The sequence below is a fragment of the Dendrobium catenatum genome, unplaced genomic scaffold (genome assembly GCF_001605985.2).
Source record: "Dendrobium catenatum unplaced genomic scaffold, ASM160598v2 fragScaff_scaffold_266, whole genome shotgun sequence".
Lineage (NCBI taxonomy): Eukaryota > Viridiplantae > Streptophyta > Magnoliopsida > Asparagales > Orchidaceae > Dendrobium > Dendrobium catenatum.
Window position 1 is genome coordinate 284,508 of NW_021318728.1, and position 20,058 is coordinate 304,565.

Genomic DNA, 20,058 nt, shown 5'->3' on the forward strand with positions numbered 1-20,058 from the left:
ATTCGTTCAAACTGGGCTAGGTCCCGTGGGTTTTCCCCCTTTTTCAGGGGTTCTCCACGTAAAAATCTTGGTGTTTCATAAATGCTAGACCATCTCTCCTTATCTGATTGCGTGCCGGATTTTCGTACAACGCTAAGACGATAAATATGATATTTCTCTACCGCCCTGAATACTCCTTGACACAACAATATATATCTTTCAAATTAAAATTTTAATCATATGTTTTTTATTAGCATTATTAGGATATAGAGTTCAATTTTGTAAAGTCAAAGGGCTTAAATTGAGATCAATTTTATATTACAATTATAACATTAAAGATTATTTTGAATCCATTTTGTTTGTTGATGGATTAAATTTTATGATACATTGCAACCAAATGTGTTATACACAAATAATTTAAAAAATTTCTCATAAAAACATTATATTTATGTAAAAAAAAATTCAATACTTTTAAAATTCATCGTAATTAAAATTTGATCGGTTAATTTTCTTCTACGGTAATAAAGTAACGGGACTCAAAAGAATATTTCAAATTTTAAAATTTTCCAAACCCTCTCGCTTCATTCCGACCTTATAGGGTTTTTCCAAGTCGATAAATTATGCGTTGCTGTTCGACTTAGCTCCTTCTTCGAAGACGTTTCTTTCCTGGCGGATCGGAAGTTACGATATTTTGATCGGGAGCAATGACGGGAGCTCGCTCGCTGTGAAGGTAACTTTCTTTAGGGTCTCCCTTTGGCGCGTTTCTTCGGCCAAATCCCGTAAATCCGCCCAATTACAGGATTTAGGGCAAAAAGAGGGAAACAGAGGATTTATTTCGCCGTGAGATTTACGGGACGCTCAAATCCTGCATAAATCCTGTTGCCAAACAGCCCCTAAATCCTGCTCAAATCCTGCATCCAAACAGCCCCTGAAGATGCCTAGGGGTAGAAAGAAGAAGAAGGTTGGCTCCGAGCCTCCCCGGAAGCCTGTCTTCACTTCTCGTGATGATGGGGACGCCGCCCATAACTTTCACGATCGGCAGATAGCTTTCAACCACCGCGAAGGTATGATTTTTGTACTGATGTGCTCATCCTTATTACGCAGCATTTGATTGTGTTCTACAGCGCATTTTCCAGTTCAAATCTTTCCTTTTGGTACCATTTGGAAGGGATGTCTTGGATGAATTGTGAGAAATAAGGTTTAGTTGAAACCAGAAGAGTAGTCTCGAAAACATTTGATACAGATTGTTTGAGAGAAAAAAGTCGATGAGTTCTTTGATTTTTTGAACTGCTCTCTGTACATAAGCAGCCAAGAAAATGTTTGGGATGCCTTGGATGAATTGTGAGAAATAAGGTTTAGTTGAAGCCAGAAGAGTAGTCTCGAAAACATTTGATCCAGATTGTTTTAGAGAAAAAAGTCGATTAGTTCTTTGATTTTTTGAACTGCTCTCACATAAGCAGCCAAGAAAATGTTTGAATTAGGCCGAGAGTGTCGTTCTCAGAAGAGTATTCCAATGCTAAACTTAGTTTGTTAGGTGGAAATGTAGAATGACTTAGTTTGGAGAGGGTATGATTTCTTTATTGTCTTCTGTAGGCTGAATTTAGTGAATGGATGTGGTCTGCAGGATTTAAGCGAAGCATTTTGCTCCTTCAAATTTAGCCTAAGGAAGGGAGAGGAAGAAAATCTTAACCTCTTTCTGACTTGGCCCCACATGGGCAAACCATCTGCTTTAAGGGTGGGCAAGTTTGTTGTATAAATAAATTAATGTTTAATAAAATAAAATAAAAATGCATAATTTAGAGCAAAGTATTATATTGAAGGTCGAAGTCTTAAGTTAGCTAGAAAACTATCAATATCAATCTCAACTCGTTCATTCCTTTTCAAGTATCAATCCATTTTATAATCTCGAAACACAAAAAAAACAAGGAATTATGAACAATTTTTATCAATCATGGAAAAAAAAATGGAACCTAGAGCAAAATTAAATGTCCTACCTCAAGCAACCAATGAGTTCTTAAAATAAATTTTAATAGAATTATAGATCTCCAAAGATCACGAATGTATAATAAAATATTTATGTTTCAATTTTTAAACAAATACGGGAAAGTCAATCATCACTAAGTACTATATGAAAAATTCAAACTTTTTTATTATTTAAATAATTGGTTCTTTGATATAATGATTGATTAATAAAATTAGTTATCTATAAAGAAATAAAAGTAAAAAAGAAAAACTAATAGGAGAAAAAAAGTTGTAAAATATGTGGTGTTTCTCTACCATTACCTGTTTATTTTTTTAATTTCTCTATGGTTGCTTTTTTCTCATCGCCATTTCTTCTTCTTCATATTTATTCTTCATTTCTTCTTCAACTTCACGTGTAGCAGGCTCTGAAAGAGTCGCTAAAAAAACCTCTTTGCTTCCTTCTACAATGTTGTTCCAATTGGATTTGAAGTCACTTCGGAGCTCACCGTGAAATTAACTATCATTGCCCCGCTTTTCGCTTGCTTCTTCGACTAAATCTTGTAAAAGCATTGTCGTTTATGTCCAGAAGATGGGAGGGTGGCAGAGGCAGCGAATTTCTTGACTTTCAAGGAAGAGGGGAGCAAACGAAGTTCTTGAACCAAGGCTAGAGATGCTTTTTAGTTATTATTATTTTTTGACTAAATATGGGGAAAAAATTTAGGAGGTAAAGTTATCTTAGTGTCCCTTCTAATTTAATTAAATTACAATTTTGAGGGTGAGCAATTTCTCACCCTCAATTAGGCGTGGTTCTGCCTCTGCCTGGCCGTTATATATTTTATGTTTTTAACCAATGGGCTGACTTAATTATTAAAATATTCCCATTCCCAGTTGATAGAACCATCAGAGCAGTCTTGGCCTTTTCTTAGTTGGATATTAATTTGTTCTGAATTTTGAAGATCTCAGAAAAATAAAAGAAGCATAATACTAAGTTTAGTGTTGCAGAGATGAGGATGCTCATGTGGATGAGTGGTTTTACCCTTAGAGATAGGATACAAAATGAGCATATGCGTGAAAAGGTTGGAGTAGCGCCAGTGGAAGATAAGATTGGAGAGAGTCGCCTGAGATGGTTTGGTCAAATAAAATGGCGGCCTTCCGATGACCCAGTTAGGAAAGTAGAGGTATTAGATTTGACTTATGTTAAGAAAGGTAGAGGTAGATCTAAAAAAACTTGGTTAGAAAATAGTAGAAATGATCTTTCTTTGTTTGATTTAAACAAGAATTTGACTTTTAATAGGACACAATAAAGAAAAATGATTCATGTAGCTGAGCCCACGTAGTGGGACAAAGGCTTGATCTTATTGTTGTTGGTGTAGGAAAATAAGGATCAATTTTTGGCTTTGGTTGAGCTGAAATAGAAATCAACAAGCTGATGCTTTTGCATTTTTAAATTAGTTAGTTGGGCATGGCTCAAATCAAGAAAGCCTCGAACCAAACTGTAGTTAGTCATGACTTGATTTAAATTGATTTGAGACGATCTTGAACCTTTGATTAACTTTAATTATTCCCAGCCATCTTTATTGGTTGCTCTGTATAGAGAGGATTTCTACAAATGACGGTTCACCTTTTATTATTGATTTGTTGAGAAAATTGTTGTCAACATCCTGCTTTGGAAACATATAGAGCTAGAACAAACACTGTATCTATCACATACAAGTCTTCCTTCATCGTGAGTACTAGGATGCTTAAGAACTCAGCTAGTCAGCTGCTATGGAAACTAGGATAAAGCCTCCATTGATGGTAATATTTTTGACACCAACAATACTCCCCTTTTGCACATTAGAGATAGTTTAGACTCCTTCATATGTTTTAGGAGTTTTAGTATGTTGTCATATGAAGAACATGGTAGGACTTCATCTATTGGGTAGTAGACTTCACGAATGCATCCTCTATCTTTTCTTTCAGTTGATTGATCTCCTTGTTACGCCAACAAAGCTTTTGTTCAAGCCATTGAAGGACGGAGTTTAAGTTTTAATACCACAAAGAACTTAGCTTTCCTTTATGCAAATTTGATGACAATGTTGAATTTTTAATTTTCTTTTGTTTAACATGCTCCAAAGTCCAAACTAAAGAAACCTCTTGAGTATTATCTTTTTGACTAATCACTATTTTCCCCACAAACATAATTTAGTCTATAGGTTCAATAATAATGATATCTTCCAACTTGCGAAAACTTATTATAACTTGGCCAATTGTAGATGTAAGGATTGATACATAGAATATTTATGTCTAAGTTAAGAGAATACGAAAGTTTTCTTTCATTTCTCAATTTACAAGGCTTAGTAAAAATGATTATGATATTTCAAGGAAATACATTTAACCAATTGGAGCAAAGAGTGAAAGATTGTTTTTATATTTATGCTTCATCAAACTCTAGGCTGTAAGTGAAGCTTGGATGAAAGGTTGGCCTTCACTATAGAACTTGGTTGGGAGATAAAGTAGATGTGATTTTTTGTTAGAAGATTGGTTCTTTTATTGGATGATATTATGATAGGAAATACTTGAGTTCACAAGTAACCCTAAGGGAAATACTTGAGTTCGCAAGCAAACCTATCACTAATTGGTGAAAACAACGAGAATAATGCAAAATTCTGGGTGAAATCAGCCCCAAAACGATGGATTGCAATAAGGGAATCAAAGCCAAACAAACACAAAGCAAGATACAAGCGATCCTCAATTGGAGAGGAGGATCGTTCTCTCCCAATCTCCATACAAGGAATCTAGAGCCCAAGATGCCAAGGAACTACAAGAGAAAACAAATCAAAGCATGCCCTAAGCCTCGCCTCTCATGCTATTTAATCCCAACTACTCAAAACATGCTTCCTAATACAAACTTCCTAAATTCAATTAATTCCTAATTCATTATTTCCTAATATAAAACTTCCTTATACATAATACCTTAATTCAAACAATAGCCTTCTTTGCTTTTGTTGCCCCCTCTCTCTCTCCTCTTGCAGCCCTAGAGGGTCCCACTTGAATTCAAAGGAGGCGGTTTAGCCCGCCTCCTGTAGACCTTGGCCGGCTGGGTTGGTTCCTGTGGAACTGTATCATATTCATGGAGAATATTATTTATGTTATAAGTAAATGCTCCTTTCCATTATGAATAACAATTACATGGCCAAACTTCTTTTCACTCATGGGATATGGGATTTTTTGGGGGCGGGGTGGGTTCCTCACAACTCTTTTATTGAATCTCTCTCTTTTTTTGTTATTATAAAAAATGGAAAGAATTGTTGCCTAGCATTAACCATGCTCAATATCAAAAGATCATTCATCATAATAGAACCAATAATTCACTTTCCCAAATTCACAACTTTTTATTAAAGATTGCCCATATAAGGAATGAAGCCATGCTTGTTCCAAACAAGGTTACTTCCTCTTTTTTCAACCTTATTTGTTGATTTCTAGGGCCTCTAAACTCAAGGAATGATTTATGTCATTACATAATTAAGTTATAGGGCAAATCAAAATAACTATAAAAAATAGAATTTGAGACTCTTCAACCATTCTTAATTCTCTTTCTCTCTCCTTGTCACAGCCCGAACTGATATAACCCACAGACGGATAGGTCATACTGCATTGAATTGTGACAGGCCAGACCCAAGATCTAAGTTTCAGAAAATTCTTTTCACGTTTCTTTATTTCAAAATATAAAATAGATAACATAGCTTCTAAATAACTTTTAGAAAGCAACGAATAAGCTCATCCACACGTTTTTATTATTTTCATTCATTATAAAAATGTATTTACAACATTTACAATATGGTGTATAGTTACAAACCTAATCAAAACAAATAATAAAATAACTATTCATGACGGTATAAAAAAAATTATCTCTACATACTAAGATAAAAACCTGAACACTTAGCTAGTCAACTACCTTTTTCTCCTTTTCCTGACCTGAAATAAAAAACAGAGTATGTGTGAGCCAACACAGCTCACTGATAGAAAATACTTGAGTTCGCAAGTAATCCTAAGGTAATACTTGAGTTCGCAAGCAATCCTAACCCAAATTGATAAGCAAACAACAAAGAAACGGCTGTTTGCAGCAAGAAAACAACAAAAATATGCTGTTTACAGCAGGAAATCAGCACAATCTAGGGAAATCTGAGAGAAAAACTCAATACAAGACTTGTATTCCACTAGACGATGAAATAAAATAGCAAAGATACAATCGTTCTTCAATCCGAGAGGAAGAACAATTCTTCAAATCTCTGGCAACGCCAAGAGCCCAAAGCAAAAGAACCCTAGATCTCAAATTCCAATCAAATTCAAGATAATCCTAATTTCCTCCTATTCCCCTAATTAACATGAAAGGAGAATTACAACTTACCTAATCAACTCTTACATTCAAATATTTTCCCCAAAAATTGCATTAAACCCATCATGGGGCCCACAGGATTACCGCCCCTCTCCCTGTTTCTTTCGTCGAACAAATACCTGGATCGGTCCAGCCAGCCTCTCCTGGGCCGGCATGAGAGCAGCAGGCGTAACATTACTCGCCTCCCAAAAACTCACCTTATCCTCAAGGTGAAAAAAAGAAAATTGCTCTTTCACTCTGTCAAATGGTTCCCAAGTAGCATCAAAATCAGGCAGATCATTCCATCGAATAAGTACTTCCTTATTGCTCTCTTTATCATATCTTACCCCTATAAGCTCCAGGGGTTCTAAAATCATTTCCAACTCCTCCGTCATTGATGCGGGTAACTCTGCACTAACTACATGCTCTCCTCAGCCGTGACACATGGAACACCGGGTGTATGGTAACGGAGGCGAGTAACTTCAGATGATACGCCAATCTTCCCCAATATCTCATAGGGATCGAAATACCTCGGCGCCAATTTCTTATTCCGCCTATTAGCCACTGATTTCTGTCTGTAGGGCCTTAGCTTCAAGAACACCTTCTCCCCGACTTCAAACTACATGTCCCTCCTATGTGAATCCTCCTGTCGCTTCATAATTTGTTGTGCCCTCTGCAGATGTTTCTTCAACTCTTCTAGCACCTTATCCCTTTCCTCCAAATACTGCTCCACTAACGACACTGGTGTGCTTCCCTTCCCATAGTGAACTAGGTGTGGGGGGTCTCTGCCATACATCACCTTGAAAGGCGTCATTTGAGAAGCAGAATGGTACGAGGTATTGTACCAATACTCGGCCCAAGGTAACCACTTCACCCACATCCGTGGTGTTTCAGATGCAAAACACCTCAAATATGTTTCCAAGCTCCGGTTTATCACCTCCGTTTGTCTGTCAATCTGTGGAAGGTAGGCAGTACTTCTCTTGAGAATCGTGCCCTGCATTCTAAAATGCTCCTTCCAAAACTAGCTAAGGAACACCTTGTCCCTATCAAACACAATCGAATCAGGAACCCCATGTAATCTCACAACTTCCCTGATAAATGCTGTCGCTACTAATAAGGCGTTGTACGGATGTCGTAAGAGAATAAAATGAGCATACTTGCTAAGTCGGTCCACCACTACTAGAATTACTGTGAATCCTTCCGAGCGAGGGAGGCCGTCAATGAAGTCTATAGATACTTCCTCCCACACTTTGTTTGGAAGTGATAATGGTTGAAGTAGCCCTTCTGGTGCCATCGCCATATATTTATTTTTCTGACATACCTAACACCTTGCTACCATCTCTTCCACATCCTTATACATCCCCTTCTAGTACAGCTCCGCTGCCAGCCTTCTGTATGTCTTCTGTACTTCTGAATGCCCCCTAACAGCACTGCCATGAAATTCCTGTAGTAAGTGAGGAATGCATGGCTGCATGCTGATGTTCGTGGCATCACGAACCTCCCCTGATGTAACAACTTATCCCCCTCCAAATAGTACTCCAAATGACTACTACTATCATTCCTCAAGTCTTCTTTGATTTTCTTCAGCTCCTCGCTCTGCAGGCTTTCTTCTTTGATGGCCCCCCAGTTAACCATCAGTGGTACTGACACTGCAAACTCATGAAGTTCCGCAACACATCTGGATAAGGCGTCGACCGTCTTATTTTCCACCCCTGGTCAGTACAAGATCTCAAAGTCATAGCCCAAAAGCTTTGACAGCCACCTCTGATGTTCCTCGGTCATCATCCGTTGTTCCAAGAAGTATTTCAAACTCCTCTAGTCCGTACGAACAATGAAGTGCCTCCCCAAAAGATAAATGCGCCACTTCTGAATGGCTAGGACGATGGCGATCAGCTCTCTCTCATATATTGACTTCAATCAAGCCCTGGTCGATAGCACCTGACTGAAATAGGCTACAGGCTTGTGATCCTGCATCAAAATTGCTCCCAAGCCATACCCTGATTCATAAGTCTCCACTATAAAGGTATGGCTGAAATCTGGAAGAGCTAACACTGGCACCGTCGTCATGGCTTTCTTTAACATCTCAAAAGCCTGGGTTGCCGCCTCTCCCCACAAGAAATTGTCCTTCTTCAGTTGCTCAGTCAAAGGCCACGCGATGGTATTGTACCTCTTCACAAACCTCCTGTAGTAACCAGTCAGACCTAGGAAACCTCTCAACTCCCTTATGTTCTTAGGCATTGGCCAGTTCTGCATGGCCTCAATCTTGGACTGGTCGGCTGCCACTCCCTCTTTAGACACCACGTGTCCCAAATATTCCACCCTCGACTGGGCAAAACTGCACTTGTTAAATTAGCTTTCAGCTGATGCTCCTGTAGGATCTTCAAAACCTCCTTCAGGTGCTTTAAGTGCTCCTCCTCAGTTTAGTTGTACACCTTGAACTTTTTTTTCATCAAAGACTGAAAGGTAGCAGGGGCGTTAGTGAGCCCGAAAGGCATCACCAGGAACTCATAATGCTCCTCCTGCGTTCTGAAAGCCGTCTTCTAAATATTCTCATCCTTCATTCTGATTTGGTGGTAGCCTGACTTCAGGTCCATCTTAGAAAACACTACTGCTCCGTGCAACTCATCTAGCAACTTGCCAATCACCGGAATAAGGAACTTATCTGGTATTGTCTCCTTGTTCAAAGTCCTGTAATCCATGCAAAATCTCCAACTCCCATCCTTCTTCTTGACTAGTAGAACGGGGCTAAAGAAAGGACTCACGATGGGTTTGACTATTCCTGCCTCCAACATCTCCCTGATCAACTTCTCTATTTCATCTTTTTGAATCTAAGGGTATCGGTATGGTCAAACAGTAATTGGTGACACCCCGTCCTTCAAAAGGATTGCATGCTCCTGCTCTTTGGGTGGTGGGAAGCCCTGAACTGCTGTATGAGCGGTTGCACCACTAATGAAATGTCTCCCTCATCCCCCACACTCACCCTCTCCAAGCTCTGCAGCTCCACCAGATATCCAACTCCCACCTCCTGCATGGATATGATCATGGACTTGAGAGATACCCTAGCCTTAGTCAGGCCACCATCACCTTGAATCGTCCTCCTTCTTCCTCCCATCACCAGTTCCATCCTCAGTGTCTCCCAATTGATCTTGGTCTCCCCCAATATTTACAGCCACTTCATCCCTAGGATGGCATCAGTACTCCCCAATTCTAAGGGAAGGAAGTTATCCCTCACCTGGATCCCCTGAATATTCAGCACTATCCCTCTGCAAACTCCTCTACCTATTTCCATCTTTACCGCGCCCATTATCACCCCATAGCCTCCCGTATCCACTAACTCCATCCCCAACAACTCAACGATCTGGGTGGAAATGAAATTGTGGGTTGTCCCACTGTCATTCAACACCACCACCTCACGATCAGCTATCTCTCCTTTCACTTTCATAACGTGACTCAGAGTGAATCCCACTACAGAGTTCAGAGAAACTTCTGCCACATCCAGGTGAAACTTCTCCTCCTCCTCTTCAGATCTGCTCCCACCTCCCTTGTCTTCCTCGTCTTAACAGACAATGAGAACTTGAAGAGTTCGGTCCTTGCACCTATGCCCTGGCATGTACTTCTCATCACATCTGAAGCACAACCCTGTTGCCCTCTTATCCTGCATCTCCTTCTCTGTCAACTTTTTGAATTGTCCCCCATTCCCCCTCCAGTTTTCTCCTTTGGTGCTTCCTTCAGATGCCGTGACGCTGCCTCTTTTGATAGTAAGAATGTTGTAGTCATCTTGTTCGATCCTCATGAATAGTTTCCTCGAGCTCTTCTTTCTGATTTCTTCTGATCTTACACCAACTGTGCCAGCTCCATAGCCTTCACTAGGTTCCTCGGCTCCAACACCCTGACTGTTGTTCGGGTCTCCGGTTTTAGCCCGTTCATGAAGTTCCCTTCTAGGGCTGACTCTAAAATGTGATACAATCTGCTAGCCAAGTACTCGAACTTGTCCCGGTAGTCTGTCACAATCCCCTCCTGAGTCAAAGCAAAGAATTGCTCATAGAAGTCTCCTTCCCCATCGGCTTGGAAACGCTCCAATAAGCAATCCTTGAACTCTCTCCATCTCCGGATGGGCTCCCTCCTGTCACGCAACTGATACTAGGCCAAGGCTTTTCCTTCCAAACACAATCCTGCCGCCGTCAACTTCTCTTCCTCTGTCAACCCATTGACAGCGAAGTAACGCTCTACCTTGTAGATCCAGCCATGGCCGTCTTCACCCTCAAAGACGGGCATCTTCAGCTTCCTCACCCGTGGGTCTCCCCCGTGTCCCTTGAATCCTCCATAACATCTCATTCCTCAAAGAGGAGGTGCTCCCTAACTGTCACGATCTTCCCTCCGGCGGTTATACCTGAACCCTTCATCATATTCCCCTCTTCTCTCTTCAAAATCAGCACCCCGGCGATAGAATTATTCTCTCTCCCGATGAAATCAGCACCCCATCGGTCATTTCCCAAACTCATCTCCTCTCTAGAAAGTGGTTCTAGATGTGGCATGTCGTCCTCCCCCTCAATGACCTCCACTTTCAGATTTCTCCTCCCCCTAAACGGGTTTGGATTTCCTCCTACACCATGGCCTCCGGTGGTCTCTCTTGCTTCCGATGTCGTAGGATTTGTCTTCAACTCCAACAATTTCTTCAACATTTCTTCCATCACCGCGAATTTTCCCTCTATCCTTTCATTGTTTGAGGTGATTTGAGTTTGAAAGTCAAAGAACTTTCCCTCCAAATCTGATTTTAGTTGACCAATCTCGCTTTCCAAGACCTCTACCTTCTTCCCAGCCATCTATCTTCCCAGAAATCACGAAGATCTTCTTCCGGTAAAAAAAAATCCCGCTGAAATTTCAGGATTTCGGCCGCCGACGGTCCCAAATCAATGCTCTGATACCAATTTGATAGGAAATACTTGAGTTTGCAAGTAACCCTAAGGTAATACTTGAGTTCGCAAGCAATCCTAACTCAAATCGATAAGCAAACAACAGAGAAACAGCTGTTTAAAGCAGGAAAACAGCAAAAATCTGCTGTTTACAGCAGAAAATCAGCACAATCCAGGGAAATCTGAGAGAAAAACTCAATGCAAGACTTGTATTCCACTAGACGATGAAATAAAATAGCAAAGATACAATCGTTCTTCAATCTGAGAGAAAGAACAACTCTCCAAATCTCCGGCAACGCCAAGAGTCCAAAGCAAAAGAACCCTAGATCTCAAATTCCAATCAAATTCAAGATAATCCTAATTTCCTCCTATTCCCCTAATTAACATGAAAGGATAATTACAACTTACCTAATCAACCCTTACATTCAAATCTTTCCCCCCAAAAATTGCATTAAACCCATCATGGGGCCCACAGGATTACCGCCCCTCTCTTCCTGTTTCTTCCGCCGAAAAAATACCTGGACCGGTCCAAGCTGGACCGGTTCAGCCTGCCTCTCGTGGGCCGGCGTGAGAGCATCAGGCGTAACAGTCACACCGACCAATCTGGATTTTCAAACAGTTTATTTATCATGGATTTAATTGAATTTAACAGCAGGTCATTAGAAATTTATCATACTGAGAATAATAGTAATTGCAGAGCATGGTTTAAAATTGCGCAATATGAGGCCCGCCTTTGCGCAATTCTAGTAAAAAATGCTTCGATGCTTATGCTTCGAGTTTTTGTTATGAGGCTTGCGCCTCAACTTGGTTGAGGCCCGCCTCGCATCACTAGCATGAGGCGTACGCCTCACGCAATATATATTAAAACTTACATAAATCTTAAAGTAAATGCCCGACATTGGACTCTATAGGAGAGGTGGAAGGGGAGCGAGCAGTTCATCATAATGATGATTCAAATGAAGAACCCCTTAGTGATGACAGTGCTGATGACTTATGAGTTCTTATGTGATATGTCATTGCTATTTATTTTTAGAAATTGGAATTATATGTTAATGAAAAGAATACTGGGATTTGAGAAAGATAGAATTTTGAGTTGAACTATATTTCATGTTGTCTTATTATTGGGATATTTTGATTTCACTTCATATCTTATGCTTTTTTTATGTTTTATATTATTCACTCATTCGTATATAAAAAATTTATCATTTTATATTTACGCAATCTTTTGATTTTGAGCCTTACGCCTCAAAACGCCTTGAGTCTTGCAACACTCCTATTAGCAGACAGAAGGCGTCTACGATCTACAATGCATCGCCACCGGATCTGCAACACTGATACAAGCAGACAGAAGGCGTCTACAACATTCTTATTCGGCCTTTAAGGCCTTCAACAAAGAAAGTTCATGAACAAAGGCATGAAGCCTAAAGAACCCGATCCTTCTATACGGATCAATAGGAGTCGACAGGGTTCGAACTATCAAATAGATACACGGTTGTAGCGACCAGTGTATTTGTTTAAATACATTCTTTTTAGGCCTTCAATGCCTAAAATTAAGGAAATTCATGAACAAAGGTGGATTCAAATTTGTCCCCTTAGACAAATATTCAGCTCAGGTCTACAAGGTCCCCTTGGACGAAGCAACCCATGGCTGCCGACAAGGATCCTTCTGTCAGGTTGGGTCGACTACCTCCTCTGACTAAGTAGACCAGGGACCACAATGGCCCGGGACGACGGAACCATGGGATCTTGATCGGGCCCATCATCCATTCCCCCACCATCCGCTTTAAGTGAAAGATGGTGCAATTCCTATTTTAAATATTAAATCTTTCAATCCAAAATCCAAAAACCCAACTCTTCAATTCCCAAATCCAAACCTCCAATCCCAAATCCATTGCTGCTACTATATGCCAGATAACACGTATATTCTACGTATCTGATTGATGACTAGCCTTAATCGAAAGTTCTCTCTCGTGATCGAGAGGGGTAATTAACTATAGGGGCTTGCGCCTATAGGAAACTAGAACTCAGATCATAAAGTCTTCGCAAGATGAGGGCGAAATCTCTGGGTAGTGTCTTATCTACAAACCCATCTGCCTTCCAAAATTTACCTCGGAACTTAGTTAGTTAAAACTCCCTCGCCGAATAAGAAGAGCGAGCGGAGGCCGGGGCCGAATTTTCGGAGCCCACAATGATGCCATGCTTGTTCCAAACAAGGTTAGTTCCTCTTTTTTCAACCTTATTTGTGGATTTCTAGGGCCTCTAAATTCAAGGAATGATTTATGTCATTACATTATTAAGTTAAAGGGCAAATCAAAATAACTATAAAAAACAGAATTTGAGACTCTTCAACCATTCTTAATTGTCTCTATCTCTCTCCTTGTCACAGCCTGAACTGATATAACCCACAAACGGATAGGTTATACTGCATTGAATTGTGATAGGCCAGACCCAAGATCTAAGTTTCAGAAAATTCTTTTCACGTTTCTTTATTTCAAAATTTAAAACATATAACATAGATTTTATTAACTTTTAGAAAGCAACAAATAAGCTCATCCACAAGTTTTTATTCTTTTCATTTATTATCAAAATGTATTTACAACATTTACAATATAGTGCATAGTTACAAACCCGATCAAAACAAATAATAAAATAACTATTCATGACGGTATAAAAATAAAAAAAAAATTATCTCTACATAGATAAAAACCTGAACACTCAGCTAGTCAACTAACTCTTTCTCCTTTTCCTGACCTGAAACAAAAAACAGAGTATGTGTGAGCCACACAGCTCACTAGGTCACACCCGTCAATCTGGATTTTCAAACATTTTATTTATCATGGATTTAATTGAATTTAACAGCAGGTCATTAGAAATTTATCATACTGAGAATAATAGTAATTGCTGAAACTAAATTAAAATAGACTATGAATTGAAAGTAAATATATAAGCATTTTATATGTTAGAGCAGAAAATAATATATTTTACCTTAGGCCTTTCTATTTCTCATTAGAAACAGGCCCTTATGACTCCCGTGCTGACTTATAAGAAAACATACCCTTATTACTCCCAACGTATATCACATATCAGATATTCGAAATTTCAAGTCTTTATGACTCATTGTGCGCATAACAACAAAATAGAACTTCCACCACACACCAGATCTCCTTAGAACCACACCATTAAAGCATATAAATATATAATTCATTGCAATACAGTAAAAGAAATATAAATAAACTAGTTTTAGAAGTTCACAAAATGCGTTAACAGCACACAATAGAACCATCTAATGAGTAGATTTTTCATAATTTCATAATATTACTAGATTATCAGAGCTTGTTCAAAACCTTGTTTTGAAGCTTTAATTGTACAATAACCTTATTTTAGATATCAAATTATTTTCTAATTTATAAAACATCTCATTTTTTTCAATTTACTTGGTAAAACTTTTCCAGAAAAAAACTTAAATATCCAGAACAATTGTATCTATAACATACATAAAGTTTCACTATAAAAATTTTGCAAGTACAAATTTATCACAGTTATTCCTTAACGAATTTATAATTTAAATTAGGAAAATTCCAAAATTTTCGTATTTTTAAAAATTAAAATAGGCATAATGTAATCTACCTTGATCCGGACAATTTCCTGAATTTGGCCAACAACATAAAACATATTAGAGTGGCCAAAACCGGACCGGAGACGCCAAAATTGGACTTTCTCACTCTAGAATTCTCTCTCTAAAAAGAATTTTAGGTTTTAAGTTAAATGACATAAATCGATTCGAATGTTTTTTATAAAAAATTGACTTAGTGCCATAGCACTTGACCCTGTAGTGTTGTAGCATTATTTCATTTTCTAAAAATCAGTTGTGTGCTCAATGCCATAGCGCCGCAACGCTATCAGGGAATTCCACATTTTCATACATATGCAGACAGACTATCAAGATCCACTTCATAATGTATTTAGACACACTACGACATACATAACACACAATCACATGCAGAAGACATGAATACAAAGTTTTCACTTATCAAATCAAACAGGGTTATAATAGTTGCTATCATGTACAAAATCAGTAGGTATTACAATCTTTACCCCCCCAGGTTTTTGGTCTTGAACAATAGACACAACATGTTTAGCCAAACCGGTCTAATTTTCATTTCATAATCTTTTTTATTCAATGCAAAATTTATTTGTTCTTTTTAAATTTTCTTCTTGCTTGAAGACACAACACTTGCAAAAATGGATGATATAAGTTATGAAGTCTGCAATCTGTAGATTGCACTTACAGGCTTTCTATAATGGTGTTTTTTTGTTCTGTTTTTTTTTTTTTCATTGGATATTAATAAGAAAGAAGGAATGTCCTTTGATCCCACTTTGAATAGATATGTTTCATGGTGCATAACAAGAGATGACTTTCATACTTACATGGATAACTATAATTTTTTCAATCGATATTCAGCTAGCTTTACTGGTATTCTTTGCCATATAAGTTTCGATTGAATGTACTAACTCATAAAGCATAAGTTTTTTCCCAATGGGAGAGTAACTTATGTTGCTCGATTCATGCCAGGCATTTTTTGGATATCAAATGGACTTACCCGGATGATAATCTTAATGAAACAGATTTAATCTCTTTTGCAACCCATTTCGCTTGCTTAGGTATGATAAGTGATTTAAATTAATTGTCAATTAATGAATCAATTATTGGTAAAAGTCACAAATCTGAATATGAAGTAAGCGGCTTGGTATATTTTGGAAAGTTAGTTTGATCAAATAGAGAATCCTTTTGTTTTCATAGTAGTTATTCTTGAAGAGCTTTTATTAGTGTGGGGAGGCAGTGGAGGTGGCAAAAAGTAGATGGGCAGCACTAGCTGAAAATCTAAGCTTATCAAAAGTTGGTCCAAATTTTTTAAAAATTTTCATTTTTTTATTGTATTACAATATTACTAATGATTGGCACAAGAGCAGTCTCCATGGATAGTATGTATGGAGTTATTCTTGATGGATCAAATTGGAGAATAAAGAAGTTCAAATGAATACATCCTAAATAATTTGGCAACCAATTTGATCATTTTCTCCATAGATTTGGTTCTACCTAATATTACAATTCCAATGTATAAATGAATGTTGAAGAATAAGTTGGAGACTAATTATTTTTATAGGCATTTAATCTCTTCCATCATTAGTAATTGAACCTTCTTGTTTTTCACTTTGGAGTTTTTACTTTTTATGAAATTAAACTATGCTTTTGATGAAGGGAATTGCTGTCAAATCTTCCTATTTTTAATTTGCAGGATTTACTTCAATGTTGAGTAATTCATTTTCTTCTAACTAGATGGACCCTTTTTGTCTATTATTTTAATTTCCATTTTACCTATTCCTCTTTTGCTAGCCCACGTCTCAGAACCTGTCACTGTTTCATACTTCTTTAAACGAAGCTTGTAAATTATGGTTTTGCCTTCTACTTTGTTGAAATTTAAACTTTTTTCCACGCGCTGTTTTGCTTTGCTATTTAAGGCATCAAAGAAAGCGAATGCATTGACGTTTCTCTCAACCTCCTGTTTAAATGAAGATCAATTTAATGTGCGATTTTTTGTTGACAGTAAAGCTTTGTGTCTGTGTAGTTGAACGTCGAATTGCTGCAATCCAAGCTATCCAAGAAGCTGAAGTACACAACATGCTTGCTCGTCTTCGCATGCTTCGATCTTACTTGAGCAAGGAACAGTTGCAGACCCCTGCTTTAAAATTCTTCCAAGAGAACTTGCCAAACCTATCGGTAGTAAGAAATGAGGAAGACAAAGTGTTTGAGCTGAGGGAAAATGAGAAATTTTTTTATAGAAATGGACGTGCTTCAGTGGTTACTGCAGTTGGTGGTTCACTTTTCTCAATGGAATCAGGTTTGCATAGATTCTGGTACTCCTTGTAAATGTCCTTTGTTGGATACTAAAAATTTTAAATTTTCTGTTGGTTACAGTAAAACAGAGTTTCCTAAACGCAGATGGCCTACAAATCCCTGATTTTGTAAGTTGCGTTATGACCTGTTACCTTAAGATCTTATTTTTGTCTCTTCACTTCCTTCTTAAATTGAGATGCTTGTGTCATTTTAATGGCTGGCAGGTTCTAGATGGTGCATTAGACACTCAGATGTCTCAGATGCTGGGTGTGGGACAGGCTTTCCAAACTCCTGGGGTTTGTAGCTCTTTCATCTTTATTAGGATGCTGCTTTTAATGGTTTATTAATGAGAAATTGTATACATTTCCCAGTAGTTTATGTTTATGTGATAAATAATTCTAACTTTTATATTTTGTCGTAGGCAATAGATCATCTCATTTTGTCAACAAGGACAGATGCCTGAATTTTTTTAAGGCTTCATGTGGGACGTCTTTCTTACTATTTCTTAAAGTGACTTTCTAGTTCAAAAATTAAAATTTTAATACTAAGAAACTGCTTTAAGAAGCAGTAAGAAAGCCGTCTCAAACGAAGCCTAAATCTCTAGTACTACTAATAAGTTCGTTGCTAAATCGTGATTATTAAACGGGTTTGTTATGAAACCTTTGGATGAAGGTATCATTCTTGTAGTAATATAGGATTTCATAACCTCATGTAGCTCATCTTGATCTGTTAGTTGGGAGCTTTATCTATTAATCAAGAGATTTTGAATTCGAAGCCAGCGTATGTGATGTGTGTGTGAGTTTGTCTTGATTAACCTAAATGGCAAAAAAAAAAAGTTTTATAACCTCTTGTAGAAATACTAAGATTTCATAACAAACTGTAATAGTAATAATAGGATTTCAAGAAACATTACTAATAAACATCATTAAATCACCATGGCTGTGAAAAAAATCATGAACTGTTTTCTACCCTATGTTCTTCACTAAATGCTTAGACTGATTTACTGCTGGCCAAGCAATGCTATTTATCATATTCCTTCTTAACATCATCTAGGCTCTAATTTGCTGCTTCTGCATAGCTGAATTACCGGTGATTATCGTTGTCACAGGGCCCAAGCAACCGGTCATCCTTCACCGCGCCGCCAACGCCGAGAACTTCCAGACTGCCTAAGCAAGGAGAAATGCTTCTTTCAGTTCATGGCTCGCCGCTGGGAGTTTATAAGGAAGATCACCTAGAAGCAATTCATGGTTTATTTACTGTTTCAGTTCCCCCAAAATTTAATTAGATTATCAATCATCTTCTTTAAAATGTTTGAATTAATAACTGATTATTTTACAGAATCTGGTGATGATTCTCATGCTGATGCCTCTGGATAGTGCAGAAAGATGGTTCTTTTTATGAGGCCAAAGCTGAATCAGCTGATGCTGTTTTCAGACTGTAGATCTCTACAAATTGTGAAGCGTTGCCAGTTTCCATGGCAGCAAAATCATGCAGATTGCTGTTATATGTTGAATGTAGGTGATCCATCATTTCATGTGATGGATTTTTGTATTTCTCACTTAAGTTCTATAAAATAGTTTGCCTGCTCTAGTGTTTTTTTTTTTTTTTTTTTTCTGTTAAAGATGTGTTATTTCCTTGAAGTTAGAGGTGGATGGAATAAAAAAGTATTGTTCCTCATCCAAAACGCCCACACACACAACAGCGGCAATTTGGAGTTGTATGTACGCTATCACTGGCAGGATTAATTATTCTATGTAGATGTCGAACGCCGTCCGAAGACTAATCAGAATGTGTCACATCACCCCTTCGCTCAGCTGTGTAGATGTCGAACGTCGTCCGAAGACTAATTAGAATGTGTCACATCACTGCTTTGCTCGGCACTGCGGCTCGGTATTGCTCGGTATCGTAGCTCAGTACTGTTGATGTGGCGTATTATTGTTGGTCTCTGGACGATGTTTTGTGACCGATCTCCTCACAGAATAATTTCTCCACCGGCAGCGGCTTGCTGATTGGCTAAACGGCCTGAACGAAGCCCATTTCGGCATTTTTAGAATCATGGAAGTGGGTTTATATGCGTCATTTTTGCACTGACGGGACCAGCCAAGTTTCTATGGTGGTGAATGTAGAGCAATTTTGAAGAGTTTGGAGTAAATTTTTTTAATATTTCTTGATTCGATTGCTGCACAAATTTTATGGAAAGTTAAATTATAATTAAGAAGATTTTGTTTAGTATTTGATGCTCAGGACGTGATTGGGCACAAAACTAGATGCATCATAAAAAGTCTGGTTTTAGCAAACTAATGAAAGCCTTAATAATAAAAACCTATCTGCATAAAAAGTGATTTGACATGGTTTCAAATGAGCTTAAATCAAACATTTAAATTGTAGTAGATTTTATGATATTAATTAGATGGCAAAATAATATCACAATTTTATATATTTATAGTCAAATTGAGTCGCAGCGAGCCAAATTTAATGAGTCCAAAATAGTCTAATTTTGATCTCAATATGGCAGTTAACTAATGAAGGAATTATTTATAATTAAGAGTTTTAATATTGGTTGTCTAATGAAGTGTTTGAAATTTATGAGGCAAGCCCCTACTCTCTACATCAAGGGGGAGGGGGATTTTGGACCTTCAATTGAATTAAAGAGCTCTTAAAGAAAAAAAAAAAAAAAAACATAGAGCTCCACTAGAGTATCACCACAAAGCCATTGCTCGTGGTTATGATTAATAGATTATGTCATTCCTATACTCATGTCAAGTGCAACAATATAGGGGTGTCAATATTTAACATGACTTGAAATGCTGACACGAATCTAACTTGAAAGTTTTTTTTGTCAAATCGACCTGTTAGAAAAATGGGTCAAGTTTAGACTTATATTTTTGACATATTTCTAATTTCGGATTTGGTTGGGGTAACTGCAAAAACTTGAAACTGACCCGAGTCCT

General features: G+C 37.9%; 1 protein-coding gene across 1 annotated transcript; it reads left to right on the top strand.

Annotated features, from left to right (window-relative positions):
- Positions 1 to 554: 554 nt before the first annotated feature.
- LOC110103319 lies at positions 555 to 18,705 on the top strand. Its single transcript, XM_020831982.2, has 7 exons — positions 555 to 709; positions 779 to 1,043; positions 16,839 to 17,111; positions 17,189 to 17,235; positions 17,332 to 17,403; positions 18,216 to 18,354; positions 18,446 to 18,705. Exons 2-7 carry the CDS (start codon positions 914 to 916, stop codon positions 18,481 to 18,483), a joined length of 699 nt encoding a protein of 232 aa, XP_020687641.1. The 5' UTR covers positions 555 to 709; positions 779 to 913; the 3' UTR covers positions 18,484 to 18,705.
- The last annotated feature ends 1,353 nt before the right edge of the window (positions 18,706 to 20,058 follow it).